This window comes from Onychomys torridus, chromosome 15 (genome assembly GCF_903995425.1).
Source record: "Onychomys torridus chromosome 15, mOncTor1.1, whole genome shotgun sequence".
Lineage (NCBI taxonomy): Eukaryota > Metazoa > Chordata > Mammalia > Rodentia > Cricetidae > Onychomys > Onychomys torridus.
In genome coordinates, this window is record NC_050457.1 from 32,937,838 (window position 1) to 32,962,955 (window position 25,118).

The 25,118-nt window shown below is 39.5% G+C and overlaps 1 protein-coding gene across 4 annotated transcripts in view; it reads left to right on the forward strand.

Moving 5' to 3' along the window:
* The window catches only part of Pde4d (phosphodiesterase 4D), a 1,081,007-nt gene that overhangs the window by 562,901 nt on the left and 492,988 nt on the right, over window positions 1-25,118 (forward strand). Inside the window, exon 1 of one of the 4 annotated variants that reach the window (XM_036206759.1) lies at window positions 506-1,820. The exons of the other annotated variants lie outside the window; for them this stretch is intronic. Coding sequence (XP_036062652.1) covers window positions 1,681-1,820 — 140 coding nt within the window. The 5' untranslated portion in view covers window positions 506-1,680. Of the gene's footprint in view, window positions 1-505; window positions 1,821-25,118 lie in introns of those variants that run through there. 4 annotated transcript variants of the gene reach the window in all.

Here is a 25,118-nt window from a genome sequence, read left to right on the forward strand (position 1 = left end):
TATGACATGCGCAAATGCAATTGACGTCTAACTGATTTCTGCAGAACTAGCTTCCCCAGGATTTCCTGTCCAAAATCATAGTGTGGAAATCTGCAATTAAGTGGTTACAAAGCACCTAGTAAGGCTCCTCACCCCCATATTTTTGTTCAAAAATAAAAAATAAAACAAAACAAAACCCCCATCATTTGCACATTCTCTCTGGACTTCTTTTGTTCCCCTTCTTTTCATTGAACACGGTGAAAAACTAAACAAACGAACATCGCCTTCCCCCATAATAATATCTATTTGTTCGGCATGCCATTTGCCTATGAGCTTATTTACAGGTTTCTTTAGCTTTTCCTGCCTGGTAATTACTTACTGAAAGAAATCTGCTCCTTCAGGGCAAGCTCTTCCTTTTAACCCCTTTCCCTCACTCCTCCTTGGAGGCTAGCAAGGAGTGCGCGGCTCTGCAGTGTCTGGGAACCCACCTAGAGGGCCCCCTTGACGCCAGCACATCCCCTGTCAGGCAGCAGTCTGCAGCTGAGCAAGCGGGCTGCTGCAGAGTTAATGTACAGTACCACGGAGCCTGCAAGTGTCCTGAGCTGCTCAGAGCTGGGGCAGGCGGGCGGCACAGCCCAGGGCAGACAAGGCGGCAGCGAGGAATCCAAAGGTTCTGCCGGAAATTCGGTGTGGGGGGACTCCAGCTGGAGCCTGTTGCCACTCTGTGTTTTAAAAGCATGCAAGGTCTGTATAGCTTGGGCGTGAGAATCTTGCGGCTGTCAGAGCATCCGAGTAAATGACATCTATTTGGGAACTGAATTGGGGGTAAGGAGAACAGAGAGAAAGCCAGCTGAGTAAGAAATCCTCAAACAACGTCTGCCTTGCAGCTGTGAAATTCATTTTCTTTCCAAGGCAAAATATTAAAAGCCCACACACGGTTTTGATAAGAAATAGGGAATTCTACAGTGAGACAATCGATAGCTTAGTCATTTTACTTAAAGAGAGCAGACAGCCTTATTGTGGGGTTAGGCGGCAGATGAATTTCATCACGGCAGCGCCTTCTGAAGTCATGATGGGAGCCGACACTAATCCTGTCCTGCAAAGCAGAAATTACTCATTGCCTTCCTACTTGAGTATTCGAAACCAGCAATTCTGAGATTTGGGGAAGAAGTTGGCTTGCGCTCTACATGGTTTCTAGTCCCTCTGCCCAGGTCTTTGTTGGACAAGAAGTCTCAGACTCAGACAGAAGCACTGCATTAAAGTGACCACACATGAATATGTGCCTAAGAAAGAAGAAAAAGCAATATTCATCCCTAAAGGACAGCATGGCAAAGCAGCAGCGAGAAGTTTTCCATTTCCCTCCTAACACTTCTTTAACAAGGATAACAAGAAACTGTCTTTTGACTCCCTTTTGTCCACATTCCATAGTCCTTGCTGTGAGGATGCGTTGATTCATATTCAAGGCAGTTGGATTTCACCGGGACAATCCTTGCCACCATTTAGGATTAGCGACTGGACTGGTTACTTTAGTGTGTTGACGAGGGGAAGCTACATGGATGGACTCATACCTGCAGTGCTCTGTGATGTTTCTTTCTTCAGATCCTGGAAGGGCTTTTGTTTTTGCTCTTTGTGTTTTTTTTGGGGGGGGTGATTTTTTTTGGGGGGGAATTCATTACTTGTTGCAATAATTGTTCATGATCGATGCTCAAGCCAGAGAGTTGGGATTCATCTGTGAAAATCACTACATGTAACATAGGAGACGAGGAAAATATTAATGACGGACATTCTGCGAACATGATGCACGTGAATACCTTCCCCTTTAGAAGGCATTCCTGGATATGGTAAGTAATCAATACCTCTTCAGTCTGAAAACTCGGAATTCTAGAATCCCATGACAGGAAGCAGAGGAAGGTTTGTCCTGAGGAAGAATACAGATATCAAGTGAGAAAAAAGAAAAAAAAAAACTAACATATGTATAAAACCAAGAAGACTGTTTGAGAAAGTAACGATTATGCAATTAAAATTTTCTTGTTGATGTAAAGCATCCCAACTAGGAAAGCATGAGGACATTCACAATAACTAATATTTCATAGTCAGAAATACAGAAAATGACAACCAACCTAGTATGTAACAGAAATGAGAGGATTGGGAATTTGCTTTGTCTTTTTTGTTTGTTTTTGAAAATTCTCTAGGAGAGGATATACTGGATTTCTGACATCTAGTATCAATGGGCCTGTATTCCATAGAAGGTTAAGGGAAACTTGGAATGCTGACTCAATATTTTTCACACACAAAAAAATCCTAACATCTGGCTCGCTCACATTTAAGAATACTTTAGCTATTCAAGTATAGCACTTCTGGGCTGAACCAATAGAAGTCTGATAGAATTCTCACACATGAATCATGAAGTGCTGTAACTCTTACAGGACTTACTTCGTTCTTGAATGGTTGACCAGGTATTAAATAAGGTTCAGTTCTAGGATTCAATGTGTCCAGGCCTCCAAACAGAACCATCATGTTCCATTTCTCGTTGGCATCTGTGACTGAGTGTGTGTGTAGGAGCTAATTGTTGAGGCCATTGCAAGGACAAAGGTGATTATTTTGAAAGTTGTTTGTCTACATTGTACCTATGGGGGAGAGGGGTGGCATGGATTCAATTTCTTGCAGCAGAAACTTTGTGATGTCTGACAAAAGCACATTCTGAGGCTTTTTTGTCTCACAACATGCCTGTGTTGTGCTGTTGTTTGGGGCCTGATTTTCAAAGCATGTTTCCCACATAAACATTTCGACTTGACTGGCAATAAGTAATAGATACCCAAACATAGATTTCTGAGGGGCTTCACAGCTGCTTTGGTGTCCAATCAAAGTTTCACAGTTTCAAATACCAGCAAAATCACCAAGTGGGTTGTTACAGAGGTTCTGATGTCCAGCTAAGACTTCTTTGTGATGAATGTAAGGTGGGAGACTTCCTCTGTCACTCTTGGCAGGTGCCTATTTTGTTCCAACTCCAGAATCATCCGAAGTCAGTGCTGTGGCGTATCTCCCTTCTCTCCTACCCACAGCCTCCATCCCTAAGCTCTGATGTGTCTGTGAAAGAGTCTGGATGACATGTCTGCAGGCCTCTGTGGCCCACTTCCAACAGCCTCACCAGAGTTCCCGACTCAGGAGGGCTTTGGTGCCAGTGCCTTAAATCCCCTGTTGGTAAGGATCAGACATTAGCACAAGGATCTAGTTGTTCTTACAGAAAACATCGCATCAGTAGCCCTTAATCCTGAAGTTAAAAGGTCCTGGAAGTAGTCCTTGGTACATAGTAGGCATCTGTCCATTTTTCTTCTATTTTTACAGCTTTCTTCATGGTCAATGCCATACCTCTGAAGCTTTGCTTTAAACAAAGCAAAGGTAATTTTCCCTTTAAAGGAAAATTACCATTCTCTTTTCTATAAAGCGTACCTTGCTCCAAAGCAACAGTTTCTAATCTAGCTAAGTCCTATTGTTTGAGTCCATTTGTTTATGTTGCAATGGCTAGGATGCCTGTACTCTTGGGATGCCTAGGAGTACAATCACCTTTTTATTTTCCTTAGCCTCCCCTCTACTTTTGACTGGAAAGAAATGAGCTGTTCAACGCTAGTTTTGGGGGGAAATGCAAATTTGCTTATTCATGCTTCTGTCGTTCTGTAATAAAAATGTTCAAAAGATGTATGGAGAAGTTGAGAGTCCTGAATGGTTTCTTTTGTGCCTGGAGCTAGGTAACCCTTCATCCATTTCACTACATGCTGTGCCAATTTGTTATTGTTGTGAAAAAAAGAAAACTGAGCCAGCATGGATACCTGTGCTCTGTATGACTATTTTCCCCTGGGATCCTTAGAAAGATTCGTTATTGAGACATTTAACGCAAAGGAGGAAGGTGGTGGTTTTTTCCAGGTGACCCACTTAGCGTTGTGCTTGGTTCTCAACTTCCCCAGTTGCTGTTTTTCTTGTAGAGAACCCCACCTTTCATGACTGCAGTGAGCAAGTCTTAGTGTTTGACAGGAAGCCTTCTTTCCCTTGGCCCTACTGTTAGAGCCCCTCTTGGATCAATGTCCACACTCTTCAATGTTCTTGTTGAGAAAAAAAAAAAAAAAAAAAAAAGGTATATGTCTTTCTTCATCTTCACATGCTCCTCTGTGTCTTTGTGCAGGGACAGATCAGAAGGGAGCAACAGAGCAATGGCATTTTAAAGGAGACATGTGCTCTGATTTCAGGAACCCTAGCTCAGGTCCTTGAAGGCACTAAGCCCTTTGGATAGGTGAGGGGGAAAGAGAGAGACAGAGACAGAGACAGACAGAGACAGAGACAGACAGAGACAGAGAGACTAGCATTTTTCCCTTTTGCTTTATGATAAGCTAGGAAGAGAGAAAAATTAATTGCAGGTCTGGAGAAGTCTTCAGAAGTTCCTCAGGGTTACTATACAAATAGAAATTTTCATCTTCCTGTCCTTAACCTGGTGCGTTGATTATTGTGCAATCCTATGACGAGTTAACTGTTTCTCAGTTACAAAGTTAAAGTTAATAAGTGGACCGAGTGCTTGGCTTAATGGAACACTACCCCTTGGGTGCTAGTAGAGTGGTATGAAGAGTGTGAAGAATGTGTCCTTCTTGTTTGAAGCTACATTAGAAGTATTTGCTGGAGGATTTTATTGCAAAGGCGTCTTTCCATTACACATTTTAGTCTTCTTACTGCCAAGCCAAACAAAGATAAGGATTGGCCTGACTGAATAAACAAGTACTATATACCTCCTGTGTTTTATTCCACCAAGTTGTAGAATAGAATGGTGCCCTGGCAATACAGGAATGGTGCTTCCATGGTCAGAGAAGGAATATACAAGACAGCTTTCTAGGAATTTAAATTCCATCCAGCAGCAATCAAGAGAACTCCTAAGAAGCCTCATGATGCTGTGATGTTAAATTACATCTATCAAGAATGACAGAGCACAATGAAGCTAACATAGGTTTGCAGCTTTTGCACACATTCATCACACAGCTTGTATAATATGATTTGGAAAAGTGTTATAAGATGCTATAAATCCATGCAAGACACATCAAGTTGTGTTGAATGCAGTCAAGATGGGTAGCTTCAAACTGTAGGAGGGCATTCTATTTGGATTCCTTTGTATCCATTTTTGAATGGGCTCAGCTGACTCAGAGAATGAAGTCTGACAGAAGCCAAAGAACTTTGCTGAAGAAGGAAGGTTTGGGACTGGTAATTATGGATGCTGATTAATTATTTACTCATTTGGTGCTTAGGGCTTCATTTTCTTAGGACCAGATGTCTAAATGCTTCTCAACAAACTGCTGTGGTGATGCTGACCCCTCACCCCAATTAAGAGGTGAAATGGGGTGATTATAACCCTTAAATCAATATTGAGACCATTTCTCCTTTAAGGTTTCTGTACCCATTTGCTGAGCAATATGTTCCCAAGTATTAGCTCTCAAAAGCTGCAGTCTAGTAGACAGAGTTGGGTTTTTCCTCTGTAGACCAAGGATTCAACTCATGAGCAAGCTCATTTGATTTTGTTTTGATTGATACATATCCTTTATAGAATCAGGCAAAGTATAAACAAACATGTAATAATATAATTTGCATATGTTCAAAACTACACAGGTGTGTCTTTTAAAGAATTAATCCAATAAATGGGCATTTGGAGAAAGACAAGACGGCTTGCTGTTTAATGAAGGGAAATTCTTCCTCTCTGGCCATTTTTTGTCTGATCTTTTAAATGGAAACGCTGGAAACATAATCTAGAAGTAAATTTTGCAGAATTCATATTTTAACAGTAAAATATTACAATATATGTATCCAAGGGCATATTGAATTAATTCTTCCACAGAGTCACACCATTCTGCTCAGTTTGCTACGCAAAATTCAGCAAGTGTCTATGTACTTTCTCTGACAATTGCATGTCAGCTGACCTTGTTTCAGTACTTTCTCTTCCTCTTTGTAACAATTCTTCCCAGCACAGCAGACTCAAAGCTTGCTTCTAGATTCTGATAGGACCAAAGAGTTTGTAAACATTTGGCTAACAAGCTTATGGATGATAACGATGGGAACTCATCTTACTCATCCACCATTAGAGCACAGTTGTAAATTCAGGCCACTGTATGGCAGAAGGTCAGGCTCAGATAAAGGTTGTTTTTAATTAGATGAACTTCTGATCTTATTAAATATACTTTTCCCCATTTTGGCTTTCTATTATAATGTCTTTTATTGCCTCTCACTGTGTTCTTCTTAAATTCTAAGCAAAACCTTAGAACTTATAAGTGAGAATAAAATCTAATGAGGAGCATTATGATTGAGAAGAACATTTCCATCTGGAAATCCTAGTGTGTGCCCACAATGTGTGGAAATTAAGGTATAGTTTTTAAGTCTTTCTTAGATGGCTAAAGTGATGCATTTTCTACTACTGACTGTAGGCTAAATGGGGCCAAGCTGGGGAGGACTTAGAAAATCTTTACAAGAGAAAGAAAAGGGAAAGAAAAAAATGTCAGCCAAGTATTTGGGCTACCTCACCTCTGTTAAGTTCTTTACTACCCACCTGACTCTTGTAGTTTTTGTACTTTTGAATTGCTTATTCTGATGCTGATGTCTTTCAGCTGAGAGAAAATGAGTCAACTCTGGGGACAAAGGAATGTAGTTCAGAGTGCTTAAATGGAAGAATAACCAAAGGCATTTTCATAACCACTTTCATTATTTGTAGACTCAAAGTCCCCTTTGATTTTCTTTAACCCCTTACTCACGTTTATCTTTCTTTAATCGTATCACACAAAATGTAACTCTGCCTACCTTCATTCCAACCTTTTAGGCAATAGCTTCATAAAGTTCTCTAAGTCGTAAGTTAACTGAGGTCTGATAATCACTTGATGGGCTGTTAGATTATGTTCCCTACTGTTTGAGAATCATTAGCCTATAAATATGGCTAAGACAGCATGGTTAGGGATAATGTCTTGTAAAAATTTTGTAGTGTATTACATGGATACACACACACACAAACACACACACACACACACACACACACACACACACACACACACACGTATATGTGTTGGGTTTGAAGGATGAATAACCAAGATTACACATGCATGTTAGTGGCTGTGTGGGGGCACAACACCTCCCAAGTTTCTAATTGTAAACTAAATCTCTGTTATTGTTTTATGTGCCCTTGTAAACATTCTCTGAGCTCTTCACCACTGTTTAAAATGAATGTAGCATCTAGTAATCAATTTGTGTTAGGGACCATTAAAGACAATTTCATAGAATGAATGTGAGTGATAATTTAGCAGAAGGGCATGCTAAAAGCACACAACTGAAATTTTAAAGAATATCAGTAACAAATATAGCTATTTTATGTATCATAGTACAACAACAGTGGCTGAGCTCTCCTGTGCATGCATGCCCTGTGATGTCATATGAGCAATATCATTCAGTAGCAACAGTGACTTCATTCTGCATTTGTGTGTATGGTATGTGTGTTAGAGGACTGCATGCTCAAGTGTGCACATGTGGAGACTGCCTCATGTCTTTTCGATAACTCTCCACTTTATGTTTTGAGATATGGTCTCTACCTGAACCTAGAACTTGCTGTTTTGGCTAGGCTGACTGACTAGTGAGCTGCCAAGATCTGCCTATCTTCCCAGCCTCCAACAAGTAGTGGAATTAGAGATATGTGCCATGATGCCTAACTTTTACATAGGTCCTGGGAATTTTGAACTCAGCTTCTTATGTGTGTCCAGCAAGCATTTGATCCATTGAGCCATTTCACTGGCCAATACTGGCTTTCTCTTTTCACTGTCTTGACTCATTCTTTACAGAATGGGACATTCAGAGGCTGAGGGACTTTCTCAGGATGATATTCTGCTGACATAATGAAGCTGGCCCACACTACGTCTGGCCTGATTTTAAATCCCAATCTCTCTTTAATCCACCATATTGTTTTTGTAAAAGATGCCTCCACACTGTGTCCACGGGCCTTCTAGAAAACAGATGAACAATACACCAGGGGAAATCGGCAGATTCCCTTGTACTAGTTCCCTCCTTGGGTAAATATGTCAGACACCTGTGAATGTGAATGGCCTTTCCTTGAGAAAGCATTCATTAATGTTAGTACTATGACCTGTACTTCTGTGTCAGGAGCTTTTTCTGTTTTCTCAAAATGAATAATGTTTACAAGAAATTTGCTGTGAACTGAATGCCTGAACCACTCTGGCCCAAAGGGTCCTTTATGAGTTAGTAGAAGGTATTTCTCTAGGCAAATGTATTAAGATAGTTGCCACACTTTAGGCTGATAAAGAAATATAAACTACAATGAGTGCTGCATTGGCAGGATGTCCCTGCAAAGTGAAAGGCACTCTGTCCTCTGGGCACACATGTGGTAAGCAGAGCACAAATGGTCTGTGCCATTTGCCATCTTTATGCGAGGGCATAGGGGAGGGGTGTGTTATTTGCCCATGTCTACACTAGCCTCGGCACTGCATTATAAGCTCTGCTTGATGACAGTCAAATGAAATATTTCTGATAATATTCTGCTGATCATATAAATCTGGCCATTTGCTGCCAACATGGCTGCTTTTCAAAGAGATCAACCAACTGTGGGATTTTACATTTTGATAATGTCTATAGGCAGAGTATTAACACTATCTGCAATGATAACACTATCTGATGCTGGATAAGATCATTCTTTGTGAATTATATTGGAATAGGAGTAACACAGTGATTCCTCTAAGCATACAGTTTTCCTAGATAAATACCTGAAGAACCCTTCCTTGGGCATATCCATAGGTTTGTGAGACAGCCATGACCATGAAGACACATAACTAAAGTACAGTAGGGAGCAGATAACTCAGAGATAGGCAAAGCTTTGAGAAACATAAAGGAAGGCTCAACTTAATTGCATTAATCTAAGAACCTTAAAGAAATATAGAAATGGAAGACAAAATTTTACTGATAGAGATGAGGATTACCAGCTGCTGAGATAATTTGGAGAGTGGTTTGAGGGAATGTCTCAGGGAAAGCCTTATTTTAGGGATTACAAAACCAGAAAACTTAGGCAAGGCGACTTCTTTCACAGTTTTGAACAGAAAGAAGAGGAGGGGAGGCAGAGGGCAGTACAGGGAGAGAGAATGGGAGAGGAAGCCAGTTACTAGTGTGCAGAATCATTCCCAAAGGAAGAATCCTGATGTAGACCCAGAAATCGAGTAGAGAACACGCTGCTCTAAGAGAGGAGGGAGGGTCCGAAGAAGAGATGGAGATAATGTCAAAATGACATTGATGTGAGTCTTGAGGTCCTGTGAGAAATTGTTCATGTTACTTCTGTTTCCTATGAGATATGTAACTTAAAAATCACATCTCAGCAGGGGATGTAGTACACCAGGGCAAATGGGGTGCTTATCCAGGTCATGAAACATCCTCTGTGGGAATAGGAAAGGCTACAAATTCAAGGGTCAAGCAAGTTGTAAATACGACACAGATGCTAAAAGGTGATATCAAGCCATTGAAAGGTGGTTTCATCTGCCTTTCAACTTACTGACTCACATTATGATGTCAGGGGACAGTACAGTCTGATGGACACGTTACAGTTCCTAATTGCTAAATCGTGGATTGTTTTATGATTACGTTAAATTGTTTTATGATATTTCCCTTTCAAATATGGTTTGGGGACTTCCAATGCACGCAAAGTTTCTATTGCTGCTGTCTGGTGTTGGTAGAAGGCGTCTTATGAATGTGTTCATTAGGCTGCAGTCCCAGGTTGGAGACCTGGTTTTTCAATAGTGAGATTCCTTCTGCTGCCTGGAAACAACTCTTTCGAGACTAACAGAAGCCCCAAGATGTCTGCTTTGACTGTTGTCTTCCAATGGATAAAATCCAGAGTGGGAAGAGACAAAAAAGGCTCAGCTCTGCTCCTTTTTAATAAGAACTTGTCTGTGGTTTTGTTCAAATGTCACAAATCCATATACATCACCTGATTTTTTACAAAGACTTCATCCTGTGAAGTTTACTTGAAGGTGTCACTGTTTCCTGCAAAGCTTGCTCCCTGAAAATAACAAAGCACAGGATGAGTAATTTCAATTGGTCTAACCTAGTTTAAATATTCATTAATCCAAATTCTCTTTTAGGTTTCTATGATGCTTTAGAGAATAAATGATAAATGTGAGACATTAATAGATATTATTTAATGGTTTTATAATCCTTGATCATAATTTCTAACAGATTTTGTAATTTCCACTTTAGCTGTCCTTCCTTCCCACTTTTCTGCATTTCCCTTTTTCCTTCCTTCATTCTCTTTCTTGTAACATTGGAGTTGGAACTCAGAGTTTTTTTACTAGACAATTGCAAATGACATCCATTCTGTGCTCCATCTGCAGGCATCTCTTAATGTTCTTGAAGTTCAGGGCTCACATTACTGTTTCTGGGGCTGTTGGGATATTTCAGCTGTGGCTTCAGAACTCACTATAATGTACTGAGTGGTCCTGATCACGTATAAGGGAACAATTGTTCTTCAGCTCAAGGTAAATAGAGCAGTAATATAGTGGCCAGAAAACTACTTGGGGGACTGATGTCTGATTATTTTCTTAAAGAAAAAAGACACATATTTATTTCTTATGTAGGACCATGTGCATGTCGAGGTTCACATGTGGAGGTCAGAGGTCATCTTACAGGATTTGTTTTTCTCTTCTACTTGGGCCCAGGAAATTGAATTCTCAGGCTTCCCTTCAGTATTTAGCTTCCTCTGTAGACAATCCCTAGTATCTGCTATGGAAATTCTGCCAAATTCATGCTTCATGAAATCTCACTTTCAACAGCAGCCTTATGCATAGGAAAGACAGCCGTGTTATGCCCGTAAGTGCTAACATCCACAATAATATAGAAAACACATCAGATAGACAATTGCCTGCACCACGTATTACAAAGACTGTGGTAGATAGAAAGTAATTCCAGAATTATGTCCCTAGAATTTATAGCTGTCATGATTTATTTCACCTTCCATGAAAAAGGTGGTGTGTTTGGACAGGTAAATTTTCAATATTAAAAAATTGAGGATGTTGAGCTTAAATAATTCTCACACATCTTCTAACACTAGAGAAAATTTGAGTTTCCATATGCAGCCATTCTTCTGAATAGTAAATGACCTAAGAGCCTTCCAAGAAACTTTCTTCAAAGCTAATTAGCACTTCATTCCCATTCACTCACTGACTGTTCTTCCAGATGTGCATGCATGTTTGTTATTTCTGCTGAGATTAACACCTTAAAATTAACCTTGCAGCTCTGTTGTGACTGTGTCTGCATTCATAATATTGATGTTTCATATAAGTACATTTTGATCATTGACTTGTAACATACATGTGAGCACTGTCCAACAAAACTCAAGAAAATCATTTTTGGTATTTCATTTAACCAAGAAAATATATTGGCTCTACATTGTATATAATATGGCATCGGACCCTGCCACATCTGGCCTCTGCCTTTCTAAACTCATAGAATAAGGTCTTCTTATCATTTTTATTAATCTTAATTCTTTAGTTTTTGTTAACATACATATGCTATATTTGAGTTTTTAATTTAATTTTTTGAGATTATAATCTACTTATGTCATAACCCTCTTCCCTCTGCATTCCAACAAACAATGAGTGAGTGAGTGCTCCTGTTTGCTCCATGTCTTCTTCACCCTTTGCTGCTGCTTGTGAAAACATATGTCTATAAATAACAAAACATGTCTTCTTCAAACAAAGCCCACAGTAACCTAAATAAAATTGACAAGACAGTTGTTGATCAGAAAATTCACATAAATGTTGTGCTTGTAAAGAAGGACAGAAGAAGCTAGAGTCCAAATGGTCACCAACTCTGTGCCCTGATACCTGCCTCTCCTTGCATAGCTCCTTGTATGGGACTCTATGTCATCTGAAGACACCTTCCTATTGCTCAATGAACCTTGTATTGGAATATACTTGTATGCAAACCCATTAGCCACCATTTTGCTGTATTTGCTTGCTCTGAATTTAGAATCAAGGCTTCCTTCTCTTCTCCTCAAGCCTTTTGGATTTCTTATAGCACAGCTTTCACGTAGAAAGGCAGTATACATTGCAGCTAATAGTACCAGCCTGGATCCAGATACCCTGATTCAAATATGGATGAGTTACTCACTCAGGGTTCTCAGATACCACCTGCAGATGAGGGCTGAATAGTCATTATCACCTCTTGGCTACCATGAGGATGAACTGATATAACACATGTGCTCAGCCATAGTTCTTGGAGCTGTTGTATGTAGATGCGTATCAAATTGGTGTCTCTGTGAAGCAGACCATGAGATGAGGATTTAAGTGTGGATGGTTTACTTGGGAGGTACTCTCAGGGAACAGCAGCTGGAGAGTACTGTAGCTGGACAGGAAAAGAAAAGAAAGCCAGTATGGGGATACGTTCGTGGTCAGATGAAGGAGATGGCAGCCAGGATGGATGCTATTAAGAAGCCCTTGAATAAAACCTTTCTTCAGGATTGTCCCACATATTAGATGGGGACACCAGAACATTGATTCTCTGACTCCAGTTCTTCCTTTGCTCCCGGCAGGGCCAGGCTGATTTGCATGCAAGCAGAGCTTTAGGGGCAGTACTGCACGTACTTCGGCTAGAACACCATGGATATGTGACTGCTGAGGGGAGATGGGCACTGCTGTAGCACTCTCACCATTATTTTCCAGGACCGATTACATTTTGTTTTCTTTGGCCTTAGATAGCTTTTTTTTTTTTTTTTTTCTAAATTTCCATTAACACAGTCAGCACCATTTGGTGTTAGATTCTCTGCTGCCTGGTGAGGTTTTCTCATCGACACATTTATCAAGGGTAAACAAAACATTCATGTCTGATATCCCTCCCATCCTTTTCTCGAAGCTGGCTATGCCATACAGGGCAAGCAGTATGAAACAGTGAAAGGCAGCCATGCACTGGCTGTGGAGGCAGACAGCCAGGAGTGCGTTCTTGTGCTTCCACTTACAAAATACACATCCTTTAGTGGCAGCGTAACTCACTTCCATTTGTTTTGTGGTTGTTGTTGTTGTTGTTTTTGCCCACATAGAAAACATGGCAGGAAATCCTACTTCCCTATTATGCTGTCATGATAACAATGAGGCATCTTGGACACGTGTCTGAATGAGGTCTTCTCAAGGAGCAGATGCTGGGTCAGGGGTCTGCTGGATTTTCTAAGCTGTTTCCTATTTCCTTTTGTGTTGGTTGACCATCTCACACATTAATATAGTGCATTTTAGTTGCTCCCTTCCACCCTGTACCCATCTCTTGCACTGGAGCTCCTCTTCCCCCACAGTGCCTCAGCTGCTGCCTCTTTCTGTCACCTAGTAAGCTTAATAAGAGGCATTTGACCCTGCACAGATGTCAGGGCAAATTGTCTGTGGCTATACCACAAAGAAAACTACACCCCCTCCCCCAACAGCTATCCATTGCCAATGCTTCGTCTTAGTTACTTTTCTGTTGCAGTGATAAGATACAATAACCAAGACAACTTGTAGAACAATGTGTTTGTTGGGAGCTTACAGTTTCAGAGGGTAGGTCTGTGTCCATCATGTTAGGGAGCCCAGCAGGTAAGCAGCTATGGTGCTAGAGCAGTAGCTGAGAGCTTACTTACATCCTGATCCACAAGCAAGAAGCAGAGACAGACAGACAGACAGACAGACAGAGCGCACTAACTGGGAATGGCAGGGGCTTTTGAAACTTCAAAGCACATCTCTAGTGACAGACCTCCTCCAATAAGGCCACACCTCCTAATCCTTTCCAAACAGTTCTACCAACTGGGACCAAGTATTCAAACATATGATTCTATAGGGGCCATTCTCATTTTCAAGTACCAAATTCCCTTGAGGAAGGTAGAGCAGCACAGGCCCCTCCTTCAGCCATGACAAAATGTTAATGGGTTAATCTTGTGTAAGTATTATGCAGATAATCACAGCTTCTGTAAGATCATGAGTCCTGTGGCCATGTCATGTACAAAAGACATCTTTTTACTTCAGTCTCCCTAACCTAGACTCTTTCTTTCTTCCCTCTCTTCTGATAGATTCTTTTGATTCTTTAGAGTTTTGTCATTATGACTATTTGTTAGTTTCTCATTTTGGTGGTTTTATCTGTTCTTTTTAAATGTCATTAAAGGTTAGCCCAAGATACATATTCATATTTCATATATTAAAATATTGAGAATTTTTAAGAAAAGTCAGTAATTAGGGTGAGACTTTAAAATACATGAACTGTGCCATATTTGCTTTATTTAAAATATCGAACATGTCTATTATCTAAGACAATAATAGAGATTTTAAATTGCTTTCACACATTCCCAATATGAATCTACTCATGTGAAAGAATATCAACAACTTTTTTTCTATACTCAGAAATTTCTTGCCTAGAGCATATTGGAAAATTCACAATACATTTAATCATCTTCAAGCTTTAGAGACTGATTTGGTTCCCAGTGATTAGAGATAATGAACATTGAAGAAAAGTGTCTACAAGGAAGGCAACTATATCCCATATCAGAAACATGTGCATAAGTTTGTGCAAGAAAACAAAACAAATCCCTTGCCTTTACATCCTGATGACAAGAACCATGGAAATCTAGGATAGAGGAGTGAGTGGGAAGAGAAGGTGGTATGTGTATTTTAATAAAGCAACTTGTCTATGGCTACACCACTGAAGAAAATGATACCCATTCCCCAGCAACCATTAAGTGCTAATAGTTCCTGTGCCAGTGGGGTCCTTCTTGGCCTCTCCTTTGTGATAAAATGTTTCTGAGCCCAATCTTATACAAGTCTTGTACAGATAACCAGAGGCAGTGCACAATTGACTCCTTACTCATCCCCTTAGCATATGGTACTGTGTAAGAGAACAACCCCAGTTTTGGAGCCCCAGCTGAATAAAATTCAAAAGCCAGTCTGATATTGACAAGCTGACTTTTTATATTTTCATGCATCTCTTTCTCATTCGTTGGAGAAAAATATAATAGCAACAATTTTGCAAGGATTCAGTAGAAATATACTTTTACTTGCTTGTTTAAACTCTCTCTCTCTCTCTCTCTCTCTCTCTCTCGTGCACGCAAGGTGTGTGTGTGTGTGTGTGTGTGTGTGTGTGTGTGTGTGTATTATTATCATAGTATCTAAGAATTGCTAAGATTCTTGATTCATTTGGGTTCCCTTCCTGTCCATTTTTGTCTCCATAAATTTTTGTGAAGATCATGGTATTTCAAAGCTCTTTGAGGATTATAACAGAACTGTTAATTTACAATGAAAAGCACAAAAACCCATGAATCCAATTTCACTAAAGTCTGTGTTCATAAAAGTACAATCTGAATGCAATTTTTGTATGAAAATAATTTCTGTCTTCTAAGAAGCTGTTCCAGCATTACAAGCACAGCTCTCTCACATGCTCTGAATCCTTTCATAGTCCACCATGCTGTTAGGTGTCAAGTCTCGAGTCCTACACACTCTTCTGGCATCAGTAGTTAAAAGATGGCACAATTTTTTGTGATAATTATTTTTCTTTTAGAGACAGGATCTCACTGTGTAATCCCTACTGGCCCGGAACTCACTATGTCAGCCAGGCTGACCTGAATTCACAGAGATCCTCCTGCCTCTGCCTGTGTGACTCTTAAGCATGCTGAAACCTAGGTGAAAATGTTCTTAAATGCTCCAAGCATATATTCATTTGATGCAGAAAATGTGGAGCATGGAAATTATAATGAAAGGACAATTCGTTTAGAAAGGGAGAAGGGCTTTGTTGGCTAGAAAGGGTCAAGGGCTGTTGTTGACAATCAGAATCCTTCACATCTATGAGGCTGGTCAAATAAGTCTTTGTGGGAATGTAGGAGATAGCTCTACCTGTTTTCATAGAAAAAAATTTTTGGTGGCAAAACAAATCAAACAAGAATGGAAACTACAAAGAGGCCTTCAACAACAATAAAAATGAACAGGGACTTGAGTAGCCAATGAGTTCACCTACATAAAATAGCTTTACCTCTAGAAAACCCATTGTTTGACAGCACTAACACATCTAAAGCAGCTATGGGCACTTTGCCCCATCTCTCCCCTGAACCTGTCTATGAGTGTCTCCCTGGGGTAATCTAAGTTGCAGCTGCTTTTCTCACACCTTCTGTGTTCTGGGATCCCAGAGATATTTTTTTTTTAAGTTTCACTCTCAAGGGACTAGCTTTTCAGTCCCCGATTCTTTGTGCCAATTTATCACTGTTAAGTGCTCAAAAATTGCTGAGTGCCATCTTCAGAAAGCAAACTGTATATCAGCCTGTGTCCTGCTCCTAAACTGAAGTCCTTTGCATCTTCCACAAATATGCACTACATCAACAAAAATGAATTGCAGGAAACTGTATGTCTGTCACAGCAAAGACCCTCCTTTATTTTTTTGCATTACTTTAAAAATTCTCACACAAAAAATATTTTGGAGGGGCCAACATTTGTTTTAGATGTAGTATTTCTTACATGTTTTAGTAAGAATGTGTGTCTTTCTTGGACACCTGCATGAATTGGTTTGTAAAATAAACAGCACAGTTTCTCTTGGAGGCAGCTAAAAGTATATATATATGTTTATATGCATATGTATATATGCTGTACATATACATTATGTATATACATACATATGCTGCATTGCTTTTCCCTTCGAGAATTTATTTAAAATCTGAACTAATATATTAATTTGCAAATCTGCCTGCTTGATTAATGTATTTTTTCCAGCCTGATTCTGATCTACAAATTTTATAGCTGTTAATTTTATTATAATCTATGCCCACTAAAGATAAGCCTAAGCCTTCCATGATGAGTGGTACTCACTGTTTTCAATTCCAAATATTGCCAACATCACTGAGTTAGTTCACATTGAAGTTTGGCTAGTTTGTATTGATGTATTCTTTTTTCTTGGAGATATGTAAGTTTCTTGATACTTTATATCATTGTATCTTTACATCATCATCAATATATTGATTGATTATAGAATAGAATTGATTGACCTGAAAGAAATGGGTTTATATAAGATCCTAAGCACAATGTAAGGAAACCTCTAGTCCACATGAAGTCATTTTTTTTTTTTTTTTTTTGGTTTTTGAGTTTTCTGGGACAGGGTTTCTCAGTGTAGTTTTGGTGCCTGTCCTGGATCTTGCTCTGTAGACCAGGTTGGCCTCAAACTCACAGAGATCTGCCTGGTACAGCCTCCTGAGTGCTGGGATTAAAGGAATGTGCCACTGTCACCTGGCATGAAGTCATTTTTGTTCTAGGCATATTTATACAATTTACAGATATTTCATAGAACCTTATGCGGCATCTTTAAAGAGTATAAATCCATTATTTGATTTTTAGTATACTTGGTTACTTTTGTACAACATCTTTATTTATTGGGCAGACAATCATAATTCTCATGAGGATACACGAACTTTGCAATGTCTACAAAATACCAGGTCAGATGCTGAGATTAACGAATACTTTCTTTCTCCCATTATTCTTGGTCTGAATTTACAGCTATATAACTAGAACAAACAAAGAACGTGGGGGAGGGGAGCAGGAGAGCAGTTTTTGCCTGTTTCTTTTATCTTTTTTAGACCTCCAGAAAGATAGCAGATACAGCATTCTGAGGGTACCTCTGGCTGTGTCATCCCTGAAAGGCTGTTACACATGAGTACTCAAAGCCTTCAAAAGCCAACGATGATATTCAAAACCAAATAATAATGTGCTAGCCTCATTCACAGTAATCACAGATAATGGAGAATTTGTGTCTGCCATTTCATTTTGAAGGTGAAATGAGGGACTTTCTTTGGGGATTTCATATAACATCCTGGGCTGCATCAATAGACCTTGAATAACCTGAAATAAAGAGGTAATGAGTACACTTGACTCTGCATCATTCAGACTTTGGCTGGAGCATCAGGTCCACTTCTGAGCTCCAGACAAAAACCAAAGAGGACTCAGAGCGTGACAAAGAGGGGAAGCAAAACTAGGCCTTGTTCACGTATCAAGTGGTTGAAAGACTGTAATCGTTAGATGGACAAAGCTATGCAGTAATCAAGGGCCTAGTTCTTGGAAGAGGCTGGTTCATTGTGGACACTAATCTGAAATAAGAGTAGTACCAGCCCCTGCATTAAGCAGGCTTAAGCCACAGATGCAGCTTCATGTTCTAATAATGAGGGAAACGTTTCCTAAGGGAAACCTGCATAGTTCAAGTGGCAAAGTAACTATTGCATGCAAGGATAAAAAATCAGGCATGTTTAGCATCTTAGCAATTTACTTACATTTATTTTTTTTCTCCTGGTTTTAATTTTTTTCATTAGACTACCCTTTCATCTCTCCTGTATTTAAATTTAAATTTTTGCCTAACTGTTTACTTGGAATGCCAGAAGGAAAGATGTTCATAGATATCATATCTCAGATGAAGTATTTCCTGTCATTTGTTAACTTTTACTTAAGTGAGTCATGTATTTATTGGTTCCCAAAAATTCTAATCTGGTATTAGTTGATAATTTTTGATATTTTCTACTGTTTTGAAGGAAACGGAAAAAATAGTGAACACTGTGATTAATCTATGAGATATATTCTGTATTTTCATTTTTGAAAACTAAATATCAGCTATACTGATATGCTTAAACTTTGCTGTTCAATTATGCTAGTTTAAAGTATAATTCTAGATATTTAGAGCCATTAACATAAGCTTTTATTTTAAATACTTTTAATTTACTGAATTTTATACATGCATACAAATCATTTTGTTGAGATCCACACCCCATACCCTCCCTCATCCCCTACCAGCATTTTTACTCCCAACTTCTACATGTGCTCTCTTCAACACATGAATGCACACTGAGTCCCTTCAGTGTGATCTGTATGGGGAGTGTAGACCATCTACTGAAGCATGGAGCATTGGTAGCATTTCAGGACCTGAATCCCTTAAACAAACAAACAAACAAACAAAAAACTTCCCCTCCCTCCCCCAGCAGCCATCAATGGCCAGTAGCTTCTCAGCTGGGGGTGGGACTTCATAAGCCCCTCTGCCATCCATGCTGGGATTTCTGCTGGCTTGATCTTCTGCAGATTTTTTTTTAACTAACTCCTTATAGGAGTACGATTTTTGAAACATTAATATACCAATTATTATTGATTTAATTTAGAAATTAAATTAATGAATTAACACAATATTAATTAAAATTCATTATTATCTATATAGCCAGTTGTGCCTAACATTAATTTCTAGTCCAGAGTCCTATGCAGGATACCATTATTTATCTCAATTATTTATCTCTTCTTTAAAATCCTTTTGGCTGTAGAAGTTTCTCAGATTTTCTTTGTTTTTTGTTTGTTTGTTTTTGTTTTGGAGACAGGGTTTCTCTGTGTAACAGCCCTAGCTGTCCTAGAGATCAGGCTGCTGGAATTAAATGACTATGCCACCACTGCCTGGCCTCCTTATTTTCTGATATTGAAATTTTGTAGGAATCCTGGTCAGGTATTGGGAGAATGCAAACAAATCGGGTTTTCTGAAAATTGGGCTTGTATGCTTTTGGGTAGAAGTTAACAGTTTCATGAGCCTTATTGCTGTTACCAATCTTAGGTCAAGGTAGTATGGGTCAAATAAACTTACTTTTCACCTTATTTCTGTGAAGACACTAAGAATAACCCTGATTAAGTACTAGTCAGGCATGTGTCACCTCCTTGAAGGCATAGTACATATATAAGATATTTGGAATTTTCCACACAAAATTTGCCCATTTTATATTAAATTAATTTAATTTAATTATTTATGAAGTCATTAGTGTTAACCAGTGAGAACTCACAGATATTTATTTCAAACTTTATTTTTAGACACAAGCTGATAATACTTACTGTATCACTTACATTATTTCACCTTTTGGCCTTGGGAACTGTGTTGCTTAATCTTAACTGTCTATTGATCAGTTGAGAAGGTGAGCAATAGTAGTGAAGCACATCTCTAAGGATGTCTGTGTGGCATTCCAGAGAGAATTACTTAAGGGAGAAAACCCGCCTTGCACCTGGGGGACACTATTCTGTAAGCTGGTGTCCCTGTGGACTAAAAGGAAAAACCTGTATCTCATGGTCTCTCTCGTTTACTGGATGCCATGAAGTCAAATGCTAGGATCAACCAGGCCTTGACCACCATGGTGACCCATGTGCATTGAACTCATGAGCTAGAGTGAAGTTCTTTTTCTCAGGTACATGTCATGGTAACAGAAAACTGCCCAGCACCAGCACTCTTTGTGGATTGGTATATTTTTTGACAAGTCTGGATTGGTTTTGTTGTTGTTATCATTGTTAGAATATAGTTTGTTTTGTATTTGGAAGCCTTTCTTATTTTCTGGCATCTTAAGTTTCTTGAAACTTATCACAGACATTATTCTTTCCATAACGCAGATTCAACCATTCCCCAAAGAATTCAGGTTCCTTTTACTGGAAAATGGTAAGAAGATCCAAGGTTAAGATAGGTATGATTTTTGATGGAGAGGCATCATGACTTCTAGTCTTCCTTCACTGACAGCATGGAAACACATGCCTTCCTCCTAATACATCTGTATGGATTCATTTCTACAATACTTATATGTGTAGCAATATGCACAAAAAGATGGGTGCGTAGATAGATGGATGGAAAGAAGAATGTAAAGATGGTGTATGGATAGATATATAACCATGAATTCAATTAGAAATACTAATATTTCTCTCTAATTCATTACTGTATAGATAATTTAGTCTTCTATTGTTTGTTGTTTGCAACCTAGTCTACATGTGAGAAAACCAGCATGTACAATATTTACTGCTTATACAATTGCTTAATTCCAATTGACTTGCTCCATTTATCTTAGTGATGTTGAAGTATGTAAATGGAAGCTGGACCTTTCTCCCAACTTTGAAAAAAAGTCCAAGGTTATTTTTCTTTAAAAAATGATTTCTACCCTACAATCTCTATTAACTTAAAATATATTACATCCCTAGCTATTATTCCATGCATTAATATTAGTACAGTCAACTATATGTTGTTCACAAAAACTTGGGAACAAAGAATATGGAAATTTTTAGATATTTCCACAGTGAAGGTTATTGATTGCCTTCATCTCTTTTTCTAGCCACCACACTCTTTGTGTGACAATAATTCATCTGCAAGATTCAATTTGAGGTTTTGTATCTAAATGTCTGTAGTTTAGGGGAGGATTACTAACCACTGCAGGTTGATTGTCTTTTGCTGGAAGCTCCAGGAGAGAAGTACCTTGTAGGACACAGCTGTAACAATTCTCTTGGCCATACTTTCAGTTACAAACAACCTTGTAATCACAAAGGAAGCAAAGATTTGGCTTCAGACATTAAAATAACTGTTTTTGAGGTGCCCACCGTGGTTAAGAGCTCTGAAGAATAGGTTTTTTTTTTTCATTTCATACAAAGTAACAACCCATATTTTCAATGAATGACATAAAGAAAACCATGTTAAGACCTTTCATAAAATGGTTAATATGCCTATAATTTGCATTGAGTGTTTTGTTAAGTTGAAAGCTAACATTAGAGTTGCACTGTAATAATGTATGAATCAGAGGACTCAAGAACACATTCATTTTTGCCTTGGGTTCTAACAAAAGTATATGTCCAAAAAGTGCTTTTGTTTGTACTCTAAGATTTTAGGAGGAAAAAGAAAAAAAAAATCCTTTCAGCCCACAGAGAAATACAATGTGAACATAATTCTCAAAGTAGGCAAAATAGCAAGTAAAATAAGTTGACTTTTTTCATCCTCTTTAGAATGGTAGCCTTTTGCCACATCTTGACATTGTCTTCCCATGATGAAACATGGAGTCATTTATTTGCAGGCACTGAGGATAGAAAGGTTTGTTAAAAAAAAAAAAAAAAAAAAAAAAAAAAAAAAAAAGACATAGTCAGTGGTCATATGAATTTATAATCAAACAGAGACAAGCAAGCATTAATCACATTCATTTCCCCCCCTCTCTTTTCCTCCCATTTGCCCTTTCTACGTCCCTCTCTTCTTTCTTTTCTTCTCTCCAGCATGAAATGGGTCATGCAGTTATAGAAGAGCTATATACAGAGTTCAGTCTAACAGATTGACCTGTTTGGGGAGACCCAGAATGTCTTTCTATGGAAGGCTTATTCCACCTGTGATTTGAAAGATCAGTAAGAATTAACCAGGGAAAGAAAAACAAGAGAGAGAACCCTATGCATGTGATGAACAAACCATTGTCAAAACCAGCTGGGGGCACCACACAGGTAGCAGAGGTAGGAGGCTACCAGGCTGAAGATCCTCACAGAATTCAGGAGTCAGTGGGTGGCCATTGCATTTCCAACCTAAAGAGTTCTCTTCCCATCCAAGCTTCTGACATTTCCATTTCCCAGTTTTCTTAGAAAATAACATTCTGGCTAGGAGTGTGGTTTATTAATCCATCTACAGTGTGTGTGTGTGTGTGTGTGTGTGTGTGTGTGTGTGTGTGTGTGTGTGTGTGTGTTTATATTTGTATATAAAATCTAAAGTTTACATTTTATTTTCCTGGTGGCACTGTTTGGTTTATGGTCTCTGTTGCTTTCTTGCTTGTGCCCTGCTCCCATGGGGACCACTCACTGCGCTTCCTTTTCTCAACTCTGATGGAGAAAGTACCCCAGAATGGGAAAAGGGATAGCGTGACAGAGGATAGGAGACAAAACAGAGAGAGGGACAGCTGCGACCATCCTGAACATCTGTCCAGTCTTCTATGCCATCCCTTCATCACCTTTCCTGGAGGCTGGGGAGACACTGGAGCTTTATTGGTTGTCAATCGGATTCCATTTCTCATCTGAGATCCCTGGGGTGACTCTCTAAAAAATCTCAGGGTCTCTAGTCCTGCCTCCCAGCCCATTCCTCTCCCTCTTCCGCAGTGCTCCTCTACATGAAAGCTGTGTTTGTCTCTAGAACATCACTCAGCATCTATAGCCCATGATTCCACAACCTTGTGTACTGCCCATTGATTTCTCTCTATTCATGGGATGTGTTTCTGCAGGCCTCCAAATATGTCAGCAGCCTACCTCCTTACCAGGTTTTGGCATGCTGTTCCTTCCAACCAGGACATCTCCCAAACCTCATCTCTATAGTGGCAACTGCCTCTTCCTTCAAGACCGATGAAAGGCTTGTTTGCCTTTTCACAAAGGCCTTCTTTACCAGTCCTGTGTCAAGTCTCAATTCTGTGTTCAGCCTCTGCACTGCTGTTTCTTGTGACTCTCTGATAAGATGGTGCCTGCTTAGTTGCTTGTCAATTTGCCTCCAAGGATTGAGTTTTGGGGGGAGGGGGGCATCTTGCCATCTCAACCTCATTTATTATGTATTTTTACAGCTAGAATCCAGCCTATCAGCCACTTGACATTTGGCATGTATCTTGGATAAGTGAATGAATCTTTATTCTTCTTTCCCTGTCAGTCATACATCCCATATTTTCTGTATGGACAAGCATAGCTATGGCCAGGCCATCTCCCCACAAATACAACAGGTCTCCCTTATTCAGGAATCTCTAGCTTTCTTTTTCCACTCATGGATTTAAACAAACTCCTCAATACAGACTGCAGGACAACTTCATGACCCCTTGTGACCAGCCAAGGGGGTTTTTCCTCTTCCTGGAAATGCATGCCAAGCACTTCATTGATCAGGTCAGCTGACAGAAGCTCTAGTTCTGAGGTTTACATGTTCAGAACTTTCACATGCTGTTTGTCTCATCCGAATCTCTCATCTTATCTGTCCCCAAATGAGTCAATAATAAAAACAGGAAGCATTTCCCTTATGCTCGTTCCTATGCTCAATCTTTGTCAATACTGTAGGTTTCCTATCCTTACAGGTACCGAATGCACCAATAACTAAATACTTCACTCAGATTCTCATTTGTGGTGTGTGGCAGAGCTTGGGTTTAAACTCAGACTCTGCTGAAGATGACACACATGCTTTCTCTCTTCATATGCCTGTGCCCTTTTCTTCTTGCCTATCTTGACTCTGCTTCTTATTTCTCTGCTTCTTCTGACCCAGTGGTGGATGTCTTTTCACCACCATGGATTTCTTGGCATTCATTTGGCATCTGTCCCTTAATATGTTAAGTATTTTTTTTTTTCATGTATGCAATTGGTTTTTCCTTTGGAAGCAAAGACTTGGTGGCAGGATTGCATTGTGATTTCCTCTCTGAGGGGTGGTAAACCATAGTCACGTTTCGGTGTTAGGGAGTCAAGCTTCTTAGGTTTGTACTCTGATAATTTTCCGACATAGCTGCATTGACTTGGTCAAGATTTTTTTCTATACCTCTTTGTCTCATCTGTACAATCGAGCATCTGATAATACTACCTCAGAAGGTCGATGTGAGGATTGAATGAGATCATGTCCAAAAATGTACTTATAACCATGTCTGGTACAAAATGACCATCCAGTAAACATCACTTATTCCTCCGTAGCCTGAAGGGTCTTTCCACCTACATGATGTTCCTGAGTCTCAGCTGAATGCCTGTTATCATTTTGTGGGCAACTGTGACTTTAGGAAAACACCTTCTTAGTTAAGAGTTCTGTAAACTGCTATGAGCTTGCTGTCTGTTTCTGTTTCACTGATCCCTGCCACTCCACCCCTGGGTAATGGAAATGTTGTGAAACCTTCTCCCACTCTGGTTTCTTGGAGGCCGAAACCCCTCTAGGGTTGTTGGTCACTGCTTCGAACAGGAACCCATCTTGTGTGTCCTCAGTCCTGCCAAGGTCATCTGCTAAACAGTATGTGTGTGTGTGTGTGTGTGTGTGTGTGTGTGTGTGTGTGTGTGTGTAAAACACCTGTTGTCACCCCACTCAAGCTCCTACCTCCGTGACCTGGCCATACCCAGAGTCTTTGGGCTAACTTGGAACCCTGTGGCAACACAGTTTGGAATCACCAAACTAATGGCTCCTTTTTCCCTATTTGGAAACTGAAGATAGTTGCACTTGAATATTTATCAATAGCCAGTCACTGCTGAGAAAGAAATAAGAAACCACTGGCTTCAACATCTAAGCCATGTGTAAAATATCACACAATGACATACCCTGTCACCCTAGGAATTTCACTCTAGTTGAGATGTAGTTACCATGGATGAAGGTGA